At 42.3% G+C, this 16,542-nt stretch overlaps 2 protein-coding genes across 8 annotated transcripts in view; one reads left to right on the top strand and one right to left on the bottom strand.

Annotated features, from left to right (window-relative positions):
• Nucleotides 1–4,888, bottom strand: part of ABHD3 (abhydrolase domain containing 3, phospholipase) — a 47,944-nt gene extending 43,056 nt beyond the window's left edge. For both annotated transcript variants that reach the window (XM_039522298.1, XM_039522299.1), the window contains exon 1: nucleotides 4,740–4,888. The gene's annotated coding sequence lies outside the window, so the exon portion shown is untranslated. The remainder of the gene's footprint in view (nucleotides 1–4,739) is intronic.
• A 203-nt stretch (nucleotides 4,889–5,091) lies between these two features.
• The window catches only part of MIB1 (MIB E3 ubiquitin protein ligase 1), a 113,599-nt gene continuing 102,148 nt past the window's right edge, over nucleotides 5,092–16,542 (top strand). For 3 of the 6 annotated variants that reach the window (XR_005593591.1, XR_005593592.1, XM_039522263.1), the window contains exons 1-2: nucleotides 6,931–7,282; nucleotides 13,922–14,093. Coding sequence is in view for 4 of the 6 variants with exons in the window: in XM_039522263.1 (XP_039378197.1) it covers nucleotides 7,054–7,282; nucleotides 13,922–14,093 (401 nt within the window). In the remaining 2 variants the exon portion in view is untranslated. Of the gene's footprint in view, nucleotides 5,216–6,706; nucleotides 6,826–6,929; nucleotides 7,283–13,921; nucleotides 14,094–16,542 lie in introns of those variants that run through there. The other 3 variants (XM_039522264.1, XM_039522265.1, XM_039522262.1) reach the window with 3 other exon arrangements.

A 16,542-nucleotide genomic window follows, 5' to 3' on the forward strand; every position in this document is an offset into this window, starting at 1 on the left:
AAGGACTAGTTCCTTAGTTTATAGACCCAAGATGCTTTTCAGCTAATGTCCCAACCCGGAACCTCTATAGATTTTTCACAAGGTCATCCCATGGTTACAGGTTCCTGCTTAGTTTTCTTCAGGCTTTCTCTGTGTGTCTTCACTCACATATACTTATCTAAAACAATGCTTGGCAACTTTCCCTACCTCCCCAGGCCACATTGTCCAAAACTCCTGGGCAGCTCTTAGGTGGAGATTGTGATTAATTTATCCTTAGCTATGTTAAGTCGGGGGTACATTGACATCCCTCAATCTCAGTGACTCAACCAGTAAGAAGGTTTCATCCAGCTCATAACATTTCTATAGGCTGCATCTGTGTATTTAAGACAGGACAGCTACAATCTATTCCATTTTTTGTCTTTAGCTCTTGAATAGTTGTGTCTGCAGCCCTCGGTGTGATGAAGTTTGGGCATTTCCGCTTTAAATAGATAGTAGTAACTGACTGCAATGATACTAGTTGTGTAACCAAGGACTACTCAAGTAAATGTGTTTGAAGGATCAGGCTCAGTGCTTCTAAAAATGTAATAACTGTTTTTATAGGTGTTCCTTAAAACTGAAGTGTGTCTAGAACTTAATTGGGAGACTAAACACACTTTCTTTGTAAAGTGTAACACACAAGGCTAGAGTCTCACTTACAATCCACACATACATAGCCCCAGCAAGAAGAAGAATAAAAACTAAAAGCAACGTCTGCATTAAACAGTATTTTTTAAAGGGCACTGATTTTCTACGGAAGGTTCACTGGATAAGATAGGCTTCAAAATGAAGTATTGATTTGACAAAAGAATCAGAATGTTTAGCCTTTCAGTTAGTCATATAATCCTATCCTAAAATCAGCATACCAGGAGAGTATGTCATACACTGTATGGTATAAATTATATTTGGGAGCTTCCCCAGATGTTAGTCTTTGTCTGAGTACATATACATTTATAAATCTTTCAGCAAACTCAGCCAAATGCAAAAATCTTTCACTAAGTGGGGGAATTCACAGTTGCATTGCAGCCACTTTACAATGGTTGTGTTGCTAAGGAGCCCTGGTGGAAGAGAGGAGCTTTGGGATCCAAAGAGGGAGGTCATGTGCTTCTTGAAGATCCTGAGGAATCAGTGACATTTGGGGGCTGCCACTGGACCTGCCTCCACAGGAGGAACCCTGGAGAGCTTGTCCCCTGCAGTTTTTCCAGAAGTGTTTTTTCTCCCCCATAATAGTGACTAGTGTGTGCCATCTACTGGGTGTAATCTGAACTGTCCAACTAACTGCCAAAGAGGATTCTGCTCTAGTTACAGTAAGAACTGGTGGTTATGGAGCGGGAGGATCTGAATTCTATCCCCAAAGTCACTGTGGCTATTATATGTAGAAATGTGTCAACCAGAAAGTTCTAGGTGGTCACAAGCTTTGTGGTGGCCACAATATAGTTACTAATTAACTGGATTTTAAAAAAATATTATTTTTTTAGACTCATCCATGACATTATTTATTCTGTATACTTGTGTGTCACTTAATATATAAGTATTAAGCTACCTGCCCCCTAGAGCTTACTATCTTAATTGGAAAGGTGACATATCAACAAATGATCAACAAATTATGGGGTTTAGTGTAGCTTTAAGAAGACTCAACAGAGGAAGGGGAAGGGAATAGTTTTTGGGAGAACATTTTTTTTTAAACTGATCACTTAGTACTGTAGTTCTGTTTCATATTTTTTTCTTTGATACCAGCTAGAGGAGAGATCATTAGAATAGAGATTAGTAGTAGAACGTTAACCAAAAGAAGTGAATTTTGAGGAGGGATTTGAAGGTTACTTAGCTCACTGAGAGATGGGGGCTATTCAAGGACCTGACTTGGAAAGAAAGAAGGGGAAAGTGGGGGCACAGCCGGACATGAAAAGTAAATAAAAGAGAACAAGAGCAAAGATGGGAGCATGGTGGAGGTGTACTTAGGACCTTGAATATAAAGATGAAAAATCTGAATTTGATGCAACAAGAAACAGAAAGTGATTGAAGTGACATTTTCATAGATATTTAAAAATCAGCATTTTGTTTAGTGTGGGAAGAGAGGCAACAAAGCCATAAGGGAGTAGGTTGAAGAGGCTCTTATTCTGTTTCCAGTTAAAAGTATTGACTCCTGCTTTTCACAGGATAAGCACATTGGCATAGTTTCAGTTGTTTGTTGTCTCTCCTAACTGGTCCCTTAAATGAAACTGAGCCCTGCTCTCCTGTCCCAGTCCAAGTGCATGGTCGGTTGGTGAAATGGGGAGGGCAGGGCTGCCCTTGGAACTTACAAATGAGAGCGAGCCCAAATGCAAGGGAAAGTCCAGAACTTAGAGTCTAGAGAGAGGGTCAGAGTTCAGAAACAGAGCTGGGCTGAGAGCTTCAGGGAGCAGATGCCCTGAAGAAGGTAGTGGTGAGAGTTCCCTAGTTGAGCAGTGGAGCCAAATCAGGCTGGTGAAAGCAGAAGGCAATCAAGAGGTCACCTACAAATTTCCCCAGGCCAGAGAGCCATGGCCAGAGAGGCTGAGAGCAGCAGAGAGAAATGCCTGCTAGCTCTCTCAGCCAGCGAGATGAAGCTAGAGATCCCGAGGGGCTGAAGGCTGGGGGATAATGATGAGATCGGGATGAGCTGCTAATGTCTCCTGGCAAGAGCTAGCACCAATCCTGAGAATGAAGCAGGGCATAGATGCACCCCAGCTAGTGGGGCTGGGGTGAGATGTGGTGGGAGATGCAGCACTGCATCTGAGAGTCTAGGTGGGATGAGATATTGGGACTGTACCAGAGAGCTGGGACATAGTGAGAAATGGCAGAGCTATATTTGGTTTGTTTTTAGATTGTTGGGCCTTGAATGTAGTGTTTGGATATTGCTGGGAAATTGTGGACTATGGTTGTGGGACTCTTGTAATTAACCTATCAATTGGGTTATTTATGTTTGGAAAGCTTGTATGGAGTTACTGAGGCCTCTGGAAGAGGGAAATAGAGGCTGGGGCTGCTGGCAGGGTCAGCCTGAGGCCATGAGGAGGCACCCTGTAAGCCACTGCCCTGTGACTGGTCTCTATCTAGGTAAGTTCTCTTGTCCTCAGGATTGTTGACACATCATCATGCTTGTTACCGCTCAGGGCTTTCCTCACACAGCCGCTACACCTGTCATATCTAATTATGTGTTATAAACAGCTCATTCCCTGAAACCATAATTTGTCCATATATTTTGCAGCTTAATCTTGTTAACCCAAGAATTGTATTAAAAACAAAACATCCCACCACATCAGTTTTTTTGTTAACACGGGTATTCGTCTTTTCAGAACCAAGATTTGGAAGGGACACTATGTATTTAAAAGCATTGAAATCCTCTCACTCAGGCACAAGGAAGACCTCCTCAACCATTTTAGCCAAAGGGTAGTAAAAAGTATGTGCTTTAGATCATCCTCAGCAAGAAACACCAGCTGTACATTTGCTGATAATGAATATCTAAAAAGTAGAATCGATGAGATGAGAAAATTATGACCCTAGGGCCATCAATGGATCCTCATAAAATCAAAGACCCACAATTGGAAAGAGAAAATGTTCTGGTAATTTGCCATTCACGACTCTAATGAATTTGTGTACCATTCTGGCTGAATAGCTGCAAAATGCCCCATAGTAATGTAGTAAGCTCAGTACAAGCAAAATTCACTCTCAGCATAAAGACATCCAAGCAATTTAAGAATGACACACCTTCCTGGCATGATACGTGTTAATATTTTGAGGCTTCCACTGCAGAAGTGGAAATCAAACTCTGTGGTAGGGAATGGATGCGCAGGGGGCACATTTTCACATTAAAGAAGCTATTCCTTATGAGCAAATACTTTGGAGTCTTAGTATGGTGGAGGAAACAGTGACTAATGGGATCAATGCTATAGTCGTTTAGAAGTTTTGTATCACTGCTGTGCTATACTGTGAGAAGCTGTATGCAAGAAAAATCAGGAAATGTTTTCATGAGCTCTTCTACCGCTGGAGTGTAAAGGAAGTACAGAAAGGGAAATAATAACCTAGTTATGAGGGAAGCACAGCTACCTTTTAGCAGTTATTTTTTCTCTTCTGACTAATCACTTCTCTTTCAAATCCTGCCTAGGATGCTTATTACTTAGCATAGCACATCCTTGTAAGGACAGATAAGAACAATGATAATATCAGTCAGTTTTTTTTTAGTTATATCCTCTGTCAATCACAATATGATTTCTTATTAGAACAGAAGGGGAAAACATTATTTAAGATGGGTAAACATCAATTTGGCATGTGTGGAATTAACCCAAGAATAATCTTTAGAGTGAAATATGCGTGTGTGTAGATTAATTAAGAGCCATATTCTAGATCTTTGTGCAAAGTCTGGGTTTTGTGCAGAGGAACTTCATGGGGAGCCAGAGTTGGGTGAGGGTACACACTCCTTTTCCCCTCAGTGTTGGAACCATTAGCATAGCAACTATAATAGCTTCTGGGTTGCAGTAGTGCCTGCTGCATCCCCACCTACCTTGGGGCTTACAGAGGCACTAGCTCCATTGCCTTCTCTGTCCTGCCACTCCTCCAACACACACACAGTTCCACCTTCTGCACTGCTGGGCCTGGTCTTACACTGGGAGTGTGTGTGTGGGGGGGTGTCGCTCTAAGATACGCAACTTCAGCTATGAGAATAGTGTAGCTGAAGTCGACGTATCTTAGATCGACTTAGAATCACTTACTTTGTGTCCTCGCAGAGCGGGATCGACAGCCGCCACTCCCCCGTTGACTTTGCTTCCACCTCTCGCCGAACTGGAGTTCAGCAGTCGATGGGAGAGCGATCAGGGATCGATTTATCATGTCTACACTACAGGTGATAAATTGATCCCCAATAGACTGATCGCTACCCGCTGATCTGGCGGGTAGTGTAGATGTACCCTTGTAGAGCTAGATCTCCATAGTGAGCATGGAATATGTAGAATACTGTCAGACCACACCTCAGTCTACTTTGACTGCATAATGGAACTGCAGGGTTCCATTGCCTTTGGAGATTTGGCCCTGAATATGCATGGAAATTCCGATAGGTGTTCAACATTAAGGCTGTGGTGAAGTGTTCCTGCTATTTGGAAGCACAGGGTCCTATGGCAAACAAAGCTAGTGAACTTGTTATCTAGTGGATTGTCATGCTCTTCATTGCCTATTAGACTTGTCATAAAATGTGAGTAAAAAAAAAAAATGGATCCGCCAAGCTCAGGAAATGTAAACATTTCCTGAGCTTGTAATCAAGCAGATGTGAAAAAATTAATCTTCGCATAGTGATGATCTCATATAATCTTAATCTTTTCTCTATTTTAATCTTGCTTTGAACATGAGTTTCATGGTATGGAGGGCAAGTGTGAGATCGAAGCCATTAAATGTCTGGAAGAAACCCTCACAAGGGGGAAGCAATATGTTTTGTATTTCTGACCCCAATATTGTGATACAAATAGCTACACAAAAGGCAATTCCTATATTTGCGTGCTGTGATATTAAAGGAGAGTGGGTCTTCATAGCCTTCTACATTTCCTTAATGGAGTTTGTCAACCTCATCCAATTAAATCAGTAGTTCCCAAGCCCCCATTTCTGATGTAGCTACACTTGACTCTCTCTATCACCAGCATTCCTTACATTACATCTTGCACAGGTGTCTTCTCCTTTTCTCTGCCTGTCTCTCAAAGCTATTATTTCTCCTTCTCTCTCTGTCTTTGCAGTTCTTTTGCCTTTTTTCCAGCTCTCTCTGTATTCTCTTTTACCTTCTTTCCCTCTCTTCCATTCACCTCTGATCTCTCCCCTTATTTCATTTTTCCGGTTTCACTCTGATTTTTCTCTCTCTCAAAGCATAGTTGACAACATGTAAACATTTTTGCCAGGAACAGTCCTTAATAAGCAGGGTTCTGCCGCCATTAAACAACCCTGCCCCCAGCCAGTGGATAGATTGGTGGGCATGTTGAGGAATTTTAGGTTATTTTATTTTTAGAAGGTGAGAATCAAATTGCCCCAGGCAGTTGGCTGATTTGAAAAATCATCCCTTGAAAACAATGTTGTTCCCTCCCACAGCTCACCATTCTCCCCCCATGGTTTCCCTATCCTCTCACTACAGTGACATTTACTTGTGGGGACAGTGTACGCTTTCCTCTTGACGGTGCCCTACCCTCTTCCCCTGCTCCTCCCCCCAGTGCCCATATCTGAAATGCCTTCCATGCACTGGCTGAAATGAGTATAGCTGTAGGGCAGATGCTGGCAGGGTCGAAGCTGGCTGCCATGGTCCCAAAACCATGTGAATCCTCTTCTAACAAAATGGGAGGAAGCTTAAAAATATGCAGTTGCAGAGGTGTGCATAGCACCACTGTTATTACCTATGTGTACTGGCTAGAGGCCCCGCTTTGGGAACGAGGCCTTTTACTCCCCGCAGCACATGAAAAGCTCCACAGAGAGCAGTGGATGATACTGCATCAAAGGGGTTGGGGTGGTGCCCATCCTGCCAATGTACTGAAGCCAGGGCGGTCCATGCGCCCGCAACACCATGTGCAATGCTCAATTCCTCTCCCTAGGTGGCGCTGATGAGCGTCGCGCTCCTGCGTGGCACCATTCTCCTTTCATGCACAGGGCCCTCAGATGCGCATGCGCCACGAGCGGCAAGCGCCAGCGCATGCGCCGTGTGTGTTCCTGGCCAGAGGATGAGGCGGCGATGGTGGTCTCACTATCTCCCCGCCCCCCGGCTCCCGGTCGCCGAGGTGCCCGGATGTAGCGGATGAGGCAGCGTCCGGCTCGCTCCTGCCCCCGGGACGTGTAGGTGGCTGGCGAGCGGCTCGAGCCGGGCGCGCCGGAGCCTGCGCGAGCCGCATCCTCCCCGCGCCGCCCCGCAGAGCGACCGGCCCCGGCCCCGGCCCCGGCCCAGCGGAGAGGCCCCGCTCCGCTCCCCCAGTGCAGCCCCCGCGGAGACGCCCCGCGTGGCCGGGCCTCCCGCCGGGCCCCCGCGTCCTTCCCCCGGGCCCGTGCGCGAGGGGCGGCGCCGGCATGAGCAGCGCCCGGAACAACCGCGTGATGGTGGAGGGGGTCGGGGCCCGGGTGGTGCGGGGCCCGGACTGGAAGTGGGGGAAGCAGGACGGCGGCGAGGGCCACGTGGGCACCGTGCGCAGCTTCGAGAGCCCGGAGGAGGTGGTGGTGGTTTGGGACAACGGCACCGCGGCCAATTACCGCTGCTCCGGGGCCTACGACCTGCGCATCCTGGACAGCGCGCCCACCGGTAAGGGCGCCCGGGCCGAGGGGGACGGGACGCTCCCTTCTGTCTCTCCCCACTTGGCAGGGGGCACGAGGGGCTGGGGTCCTCGGTGAGAGTCGGGGGGCTGTGGACTGGACCAGTGGTTTCTTCCTCTTCCCCTCTTCAGGGTCCGAAATCCTCCCACTGGAGTTGATGGGATGAACTTCAGCCGCGGGGCGTTGTAGTCTGGCCCTCGCTGTAGGGGAAGTAGCTTGGACGTCTCTGTTGTGGACTTTTAAATCTTGTGTAGATAAGGCATGTGTAAATGTACAATAGGGAACAGTTCTGCAGGAATGGGTGGCGTTGGAGGGAGACGGTGGGGACCCAAAATTTCTTTCATCTTTACTTTTTATTCTAAAAATACTTTGTATTGAGGGCAGCAAGATGTCTGGTAGCAGCTCTTTGTTACAGCTAAACACATAATTTAATTTAAAACATATTTTACTTACCGTACATTTCTCTTTATTTCTACTATCGAAATGGCCGTAGCATGTTAACACTCAAGTACATTTAAAAAACTTTATTATTTGAATTTTGAATTCACTCAGCTTGGACAGTGAGTATAGAGCTGTTGGTTTAACTCTCACATTCTCTTGCACCTACACTATGCGGCAATTTTGGTGGTGTACATACTGCAGGGAATGTTCAGGCTAACACAAACCAAAACCCCTGTTTTAATTGAAACGTTCGGAAAAAGGAAAATCCCAGTGGCCTTAGCTTTTTTTTTTTAATTAAAATTTGGGCATAGGCTTACTGGACAGGATTGGTTCAGAGGAAGGATAATTAGTCACTTATTGGAATTCCTAGTGTTTTCCTCTTCATTTCATGTCTTATATTTGCATTTTGCCTTGAGAAGAGGAAATGAGTGGGAGGAGGAGGAGGCCATCTTTCATTCTGACAAGGGTCCAAATTATATATTCAAAGAAAAATGATGTAGAAAGCTTATGATGTTTGTTATTTTCTTTAGCAGACTTCATAAGATACAGAAACACAGAACTTATTTAAATTTATTGTTAACACAAATGTGCAATAGAGAGAAAACTTTGGTCATATTGAACACTTGTGATGGATACCCATGATTCTAAATGTGGCACTGTTCTTGTTCTACATGTCCTTTTAGTGTAGTAGGATTAGACTGGGTATTCAGGAGGGATATGGTTTAAAAATGTAAGCTGAAAATCTTTTATGAATTGTTACAGAAACAATAAGGAGAGAGAGAGAGAGTGTGTGTGTGTTTTAGTCTTGTATCCTGATTTTTGCAAATGTTTATGCTTGTTCTTACCTTCATTCACATGAATGGGCCTACTGAAATCAGCAGGCCTGCTCCTGCTTAAAATTAAGCATTTGCCTATGTGTCTGCAGGATTGGCACCTTGAATGCCTGCTGTTCTTGATCCAGTGTGTAGATTTCAAAGGAATATTGTCAACTTGAAATGTATCTGAAAGTTCTTAGCTACTGTAATTGCAAGTTACTGTGGAAGTTTTCACCACTTTTTGTTGTTGTTGCTGTTTTTCAGTTTTTGTATTTTTGACATAATTTGTGGATAGTATTAATTTGTCTCATGTATTAGCCTGATGACAGCATTTCTCAGGCACTTGTTTGGGAGAAGCTATATGTTCGCTTCTCTCCAGGCTCCACATGAAGGTGTTTGCCATAAAAGAGGAGTAGAGTTGTTTCTGAGTTTTAAGCTAATGGGTGTCTCCTCTTCATAGAACACCTGCATGGAACCAAGGGGTAGCTGGAGTTGGGGTTGAGTGGTAAATCTCTTCTTCATGTCACAGTTCTCTGGGGTGTGGAAGCAATAGGAATTTGGAAAGAAGGGGAAGCAGTGGGGAGGTAGTATAGTCTCATCAATGGATAGGGTACAGCATTAGGACTCTGGACCTTTAGGTTCTAATTTGTTTTGTCACTGACCTGCTGTGTGACCTTGGGTAAGTCATTTCACCTCTATACTGGCTTCTTGTCTTATGTAGATTAAACTCTCTCTCACTGTGTGATTGTCTGTTGTCTAGCATAAGGGGGCCTTGATCTCAGTTGTGGCCTCTAAGTACTACTGTAATATAAACAATAGCAAGAAATTGTGAGGAGATGTTAGCATTTGGGAATCAGCGCCTCAGTACTGTTAGAGGGGCAAGTGAGAAGAATCCACAAAGGGAGGTGTGCACCCAAACATGTTTGTTGGTTTTGGGTCTGCTCACTGTCCCTTACTGAAAAGACCGTTATAAACATCAGCAAAGGAACAGAAAAACCTTCCCTTCCCCCCCTCCCCCCCCAAAAAAGGTGTATGGGGGGTGGTGGGGGACAGAGGGAAGGGATGGGAAAGAAGTGCGGGGAAAACCCAAGCAGGACATATTGTTTGAATGGGGCGTATCAGAAACTGTATATTTTTTAAATTTTAAGAAAATTTGAGTTGACGGTGTCTCTAAGGTTATGTCTTCAGTGCAGAATTCAATCAAATGTAGATAATTTGAGTTAACTCCTCTCAGGTTAGCCTACTTCCAGTGAGAGCACCACACTTTGAAATATGTTGAACTACACAAAGTGATTATGTTAGCACCTAATGAATTGTGCTAACTTGAGCATTAACCAACCCCCCCCCCCCCCCCCAGGCCAGCCAACTGAGGTTAAGAGCACTGCCATACTTGAGTTAAGGACTTTTGAGTATAGACAGGGGTCAAGTTAATTCTGCAGTAAAGCAAGCCCAAAATATGTTCCATATGTTTCTGGAGATATACAAGTAGCTCTGATGTTTTATTATAATATATAATAAAATTAACCCATTTTACACTCCACCATTACTACCAGGATACCACTGAAATAAGTGCATTACAGCTAGATAGATAACCAAAAATCATGGAATTCAAAATATTGAAATTCATCTTGATTAATGCATAAGGACCTTGAAATGAAATTACTTGTCATATAATTCTTTGGGATATACTGTTAAAGTACTATTTATAAAATAAAATTTCAATTGGTTTTCAAATAACTACAAGTGCGCTAGCTCAATTTTATAATCATTCCTTGTTTTGAATACCTAATAAAAGGAATTATCATAATACACACTGTGGATTTCTTTCCGCTGTTGGAACTTTCTGGTTTTTCTACCAGATTGCCACAAAATCTATGGACTTTGCTTTAGAATGTATATGGAATGTATAATCAATTCTATTGACTGAAGTGCTTGAAGCCAAAAGCTGTTCCTACTGTCAATCATAAAGAAACGTGAAGCCTCTAAACTGATTTAGACTTCCAAAATGGAGTTTATTTTCCAAAAATGTGTTTAGTTATATATAAAACAGTGACTTTAATAATTTGATTTCATTACTCACAGGCTGTGCACTTGTCAAAATACATTTTGTAGGCACATAGCAATTGACAGATGCTATTTGTATTTAAAAATTACTTATTTTAAATGTTTGATGTAGTAGTTATAGACTGTAATCACTACTGCAAGGTTATATTAATGCTTTATAAGTATCAAATCTTGCAGTTCCGTAGCATTTCTGCACCTGTTTTGGTTAAAATGAAAATTTGGTTAAAATGCCAAATTGTCCTGCTGGATCATGGGGGACAATGAGGCTTTTATCTCTTAATCAGCAATCTTACTCCAGACCAGAGTAATGTTGTTTACTAAAACTCAGTGTTGTCTGAAGATTGTTCAGTGACTTCTGAAATGAAGTTCTTACTCCATGTCTAAAGGTATTGTCTAGACCATGGGCGGGCAAACTTTTTGGTCCAAGGGCCGCATCGGGTTTCGTAAATTGTATGGAGGGTTGCTTAGGAGAGGGGGTCATGGCCCCTGCCCATGACTGCACCCTGCTGCCCCATCCAACCTCCTCTCCTTCCTGACTGCCCCTGGGACCCTTGCCCCCATTCAACCCCCTGTTTCCCCTCCGACCACCATCCACACCCCCATCCCCTGACCACCATCCCAAACTCCCCTTCCCTCTATCTGTCAAAGTTATAAAGTGAATTTCTGCTTCCCTCTTGTGAATATGCACATGGTTAATACAAATAATTTAGAAGCAGCAAAGAATCCTGTGGCACCTTATAGACTAACAGACGTTTTGCAGCATGAGCTTTCGTGGGTCTGTTAGTCTATAAGGTGCCACAGGATTCTTTGCTGCTTCTACAGAACCAGACTAACACGGCTACCCCTCTGATACTTGACAAATAATTTATTGGATTAAAATGTCAGACTCTTCATTAAAAATATTTAACTTGAAGAGTCATGTTCCACATTTATTTACACCTGTCTTAATAGGTAAGTCCTGCCTTAAATATTTTATAATTTCAGTTGTTGAAACTTTATTTTCATTTAAGTGAACAATAAAACATGTTTTATATTGATCTAGTAACAGACAGCTTGATTCAATCAAAGAGAAAAATTGTGGATTGTCAAGATATTTGGGATTCATCATAACACCATGTGTTTTGGTTATATTTCTTTTGTATTAACTTTGACCAGATGAATGCTGATGATAATGTAATTTCATACCTGTTTGTTTACTAAAACTGTGGATTTTTTTAAAGATAATCCCCCCCTCATTTGCTGCAGAATCACCTTGATTTTTTTTTTTAAAGTCTTGTCTCTTTATCTCCTTGCCTGTATCGCTTCTCCTTGGTAGTGTTGATTAGTATCTTGCATGGTGTGGAGGTGGGGTGCATATTACCCCCAACTTTTCTAGAGTAGTCATTTGTAGCCCAACTTTAATAAAAAATGACAAATCCCTCTGCCCGCCCCCCCCAACTTTCCCTTTCCCACGGCATATAAATTGGTAGCCTCTTGGTGATCATTATTTCAACTTTCAGTATTGCACTAAACAAGATGCAATCTTGACTGTGAAGGGGGTTACTGAGTCAGGGATGTAAAAAGGAAGAGGAGATAGTTTCTGAAGAGAGGATGATTTTAGATCAACCAAGGAATTTAAACAATGAGGAAAAAAAATAAGTTAATTTCTGTCAAGTCCCTTTGAGGTAGGCCCTCGGATGATATAAGAGGCAGAATAGTAAGTGGTTAGAGATGTTGCAGACTCTACAAGCAAAGAGGATTCACTTTTATTCACTTTGTCGAATTGGCAGTGTCACTCCATTAAGACCTCAAAATAGGAAATAATGAGTTTGGTGCTTTTGAGTCATTTTTACAATTTAGTGTGGTAAAAATGACATGCCTCCGATACCTGGACGTAGAAGGGGGTCCTCAGAAGGCAGCCTTATGGCTGTTTTCCACTGTTCCTGGGCTGGGGGAATCTTCACACACAAGCTTAGACGTTTGCCATATATCTTTATAGTCAAAGACTGATAAAAGATAGGGTGAGAGGATATTTGTCTTGGAGCAATGGCCAGATGGGAAGGCAGTTCTCTCCCTCCCCTTCGTGGTCCCCCTCCTCCAAGCTGTTGGTAAAAGGAGTACTAGTTCCTACCACTGTGGCCACTTTGCACGCTGTTTCCATCTTTCAAATCAGCATCTAGCTTGTAGGTGGCTGATAAATTTGAAACCCTCACTCCCAAACCACTGTTCCTTCTGGACAAGAGAAGGAACCTTTTATTTTTTTTGGTCTGTTTCCTCTCTAATGTCAGAGATGCCTAGCTGTCTTAAGGCTGGGTAACTGGGGGGGATTCTCCGCTACTCTAACCCTCCTCTAGCATCCATTTTTTGCATTGTCCTGATCACTGAATAGCACCACTGCTTATGGCTTCTGGTGCTCATAACATTCCTAAACATTAGCAGAGTGAAGCTGACTTGATTCTTGTCCATTTCACTGCTGTTCACAGGGTTCTGAACAGCAGCAGTGATAACTTTTAGGCCTGCTTGGTTCTTACTCTGCTATAGCTTGGAAAAGCTATGAGCATATGGAGAGACTTTGGAGCTCTCTTTTGGCAGACTTAGGAGACAATGCCCCTGCGGTTTGCATGTGGTTCAGGTTTGGCAAGTTACCTTAATAACCAAAAGAGCTAGACACTTAATTTAAAAAAAATCAAAGCGTAGATTCTATTGAAATAATGGCAGTTGTTCATGAGAGCTTCCTACTGGTCACGAGCAAGTACATTTTTCAAACTGTGGTTAAAAATATAGATGGACAGAATTTAAGCTCCTTCGTTGTCCTGTGGATGTTAAATATAAATCAGACTAAAGCATCAACTGTTAGATCCTTAACATAAACTATGTCACTGCACAATAGTTGTTACAGTTCCTTATTGATCCATTGATTAACCTGACAGTTAAAACTCCCCAAGGGATTAGTATTTTTGATGGGGATTTCTGACAATTTAATCTCTAGAAGTTAAGGGAAACTTCATTATCTTTCCTCTTAGAATATCTGTATTGAGTATATAGCTGCGAAAAAAATAAATGTGGTCTGTAATATATATTTAATTGTTGAGAAGGGAAGGACCTTTCAGCCATGGACTAGCAACCAGAAAGATGAAGGATAGTCCCCAAATCTCTTCCCCTGCCCCATCCATAATTCCTTGATTGGCATGGGCTAATATGGTTGCCCCTACTGAACCCTACTTGCTCAAATATTCTTTGATAATATATTTAACTTAATTTTGGATGGCCATAAAGATCTAAATAGTATTTTTAAAAATCATTCTGGTGTCACATTCTTGTTTTCATAGGTATCAAGCATGATGGAACTATGTGTGATACTTGTCGACAGCAACCAATCATTGGCATCAGATGGAAATGTGCTGAATGCACAAATTATGACTTATGCACAGTTTGTTACCATGGGGACAAACATCACTTGAGGCATCGTTTTTATAGAATAACCACACCAGGAAGTGAAAGGTAAAATGTGTGTTTTTTCCTGAGTTTAAATAGAGGAAGTAACTTATTGTAGGTAAGTAGTTTTTCTAACTGCTAATTTGGTTACTGTAAATTTAGCGATATAACATATTTGCTCAAGAGACAGATTGTTCCTGATTCTGCCACTGATTTATTTTGCAGACTTAGACAAGTCACCTAACCTCTCGGTCATGCTTTCTCTCTGTAAAATGGGAATATGGTACTTGCCCTTTGTTAAATGCTTTGAGAATTACAATTAAAATCATTATGTAGGTGCTGAGTATTATGGTGTCTCAAACTCAGTATTTCTTTTTCCTTACAGCATTCTATATTGTTACTGTGTCAGAGTCCTAATTCACTAGCTGTACTTCTGGTTGTGATAAGGAAAGAAGGCAGAACAGTGTCTTCTTGAAAGAAAAAGTTTCATATACAAGTAATGTCAATGAAAAGTCTTCATTCTTTCTGTGAAAGACTGCGACTACTTTTCATATATTCTCTGAAACAAATACACATTAAGTATAGTGTTTTTCATACCTGAGCTTTAACATAGCAGGTATATGTTTGGAGAGACATGACATTTGCTCTTCCAGACTGTCCAGTAGAGTCTGCAGTGTATTTTTCTGTTCATTTATCTTTGAAGCCCAATCATGACCACTTAAATGCCAACAGTAATTGCTTTATTAACAAATCACCTATCTGTGCATTTCTGATGTTTGTACCACTGTAGTATACCGGCACCGAAATACATAATGTCAACAGGATATCTGAATTAGAAACAGGATTATGACTTTGCTGGAAGATGAGGCATAAAGGATAAGTTGGGACAGTGGGGGGAAGATGTCTTTTTCAAACACAAGTCTTTAATAATATTTAATAGATCACAGAAAATGACCTGGAAGATAAATTGATTTCTATACAAATATATATTTTTTTCAAATCTGCTCCTGTTTAAAATCCCATTGCATTGATAGGCAGAATAGTCTTCTTTATATTGCTTGATAGTTGAACTTTCCAGTCCCTTTTAAAAAGAGGTATTTGATGTAGCCAAAATGTTTCTATGTGTTAGTTTGTTCCAGCACATGCCCTTTTCGTCTCGTTTTCAGAGATAAGCAGTGATAGCAATCCATAGGCTCACCATATACTTATGCCCTCTTAATGCTCATCTCCTTAGCTTCTTCCTGTAGCCCAGTTTGACTTCTCCCTTGATGATGTAGCTCATATACACAGAAAGGCTCCGTTAGCTTCCAGAAACTTGTTGCTGTTGGATCCACCTTCGCTGTGAAAAATAAACTGAAACTATTTAACTTTTTTGCCATGGAATTTGAGGGAAGGTTCAAAAGAAGTGTTCAGAGATACCTTCACCAAAGAATAATGGAGTACGTTGAGAGCTCAGCCAATTTAATTCCTGAATCCAGAATAGTATGGTGAGCTGCATGCTGATGTCAAATCTACTATTGATAAATCTCTGTTTTGTAGACATTTTAAGTTTTTTGACAGAAGGCTAAAATCCTGTTCCAAACAAAACATCTCTTTATGGACTCATCACGCTCATTCATTCGCTGGACAGAAAAAGTAGAAGGAATCACTAAGAAGACTTTTGATTTGCTGTTTGCATAGTTTGCAATAGCAGCTTATTCCTTCTGTGGCTCCTCGTCTGCTGACTGTGATAAATTCAGCAGGAGAGTTTTATTCTCTCCCTAAAATGGTTGCGGGGCTGTAGGGGTGGAGAGGAGGACTCTAAGGTTCTGCTTAGATTAAAGATATGCTTTGTCTGCCAAAAATCTCAGGCTTCATGTCATCGTGACTTTTAGGGAACAGAGTGGGGGAGTATGGGTATTCAGAATGGTGGCTCTTCAGAGAAAATTTTAATTTTACCTGTTCAGGTCTGTCCCTACCTCCACTTGCAGTCAAGGAAGTACCCTGTTCAGGCAGATCCGTTGGGGACATGTAACTTACATTCTGCAGAAAATTGAGGGTGGGCAGGAGAAGAGATTTTGAGAACAGTTTTGCACTACAGAAAAATAAGAGTGATGGAAGACAAGTTGAAATATTGAGTGAAGGATTCCAAAATGTGCAATAGGAAGAAGGAAAAAACTGTCAAATGACCTCCAATATGAAAACAAGGAGGGGAATAATAGCCTGATACCAAAATATACCTGAGATGGATCCTGCCATCTGGGCTGCCACCTGGTACTGGAGTACAACTGAGCCCTCTGTTTTGCTAATCTGGGCTCCCTCCTCACACTGTGCAAAGCCCTCCAAGCTTGCACTCAAACCATCATCCACAGGCAGGGGCCACACCCAGCTGTGTTCATGAATGCATGCACCAACAACAGAGAAGCTTCAGCCAAAATACGCCAAGCTCCCCAGCCTAGGATGCCAGAGCTATATCTTCCTGCCTTGGTCAAAAACGTGACCTGTATATGAGAGTTATTACGCAGTCTGTCTCGTC

This window comes from Mauremys reevesii, linkage group 2, assembly GCF_016161935.1.
Source record: "Mauremys reevesii isolate NIE-2019 linkage group 2, ASM1616193v1, whole genome shotgun sequence".
NCBI lineage: Eukaryota > Metazoa > Chordata > Testudines > Geoemydidae > Mauremys > Mauremys reevesii.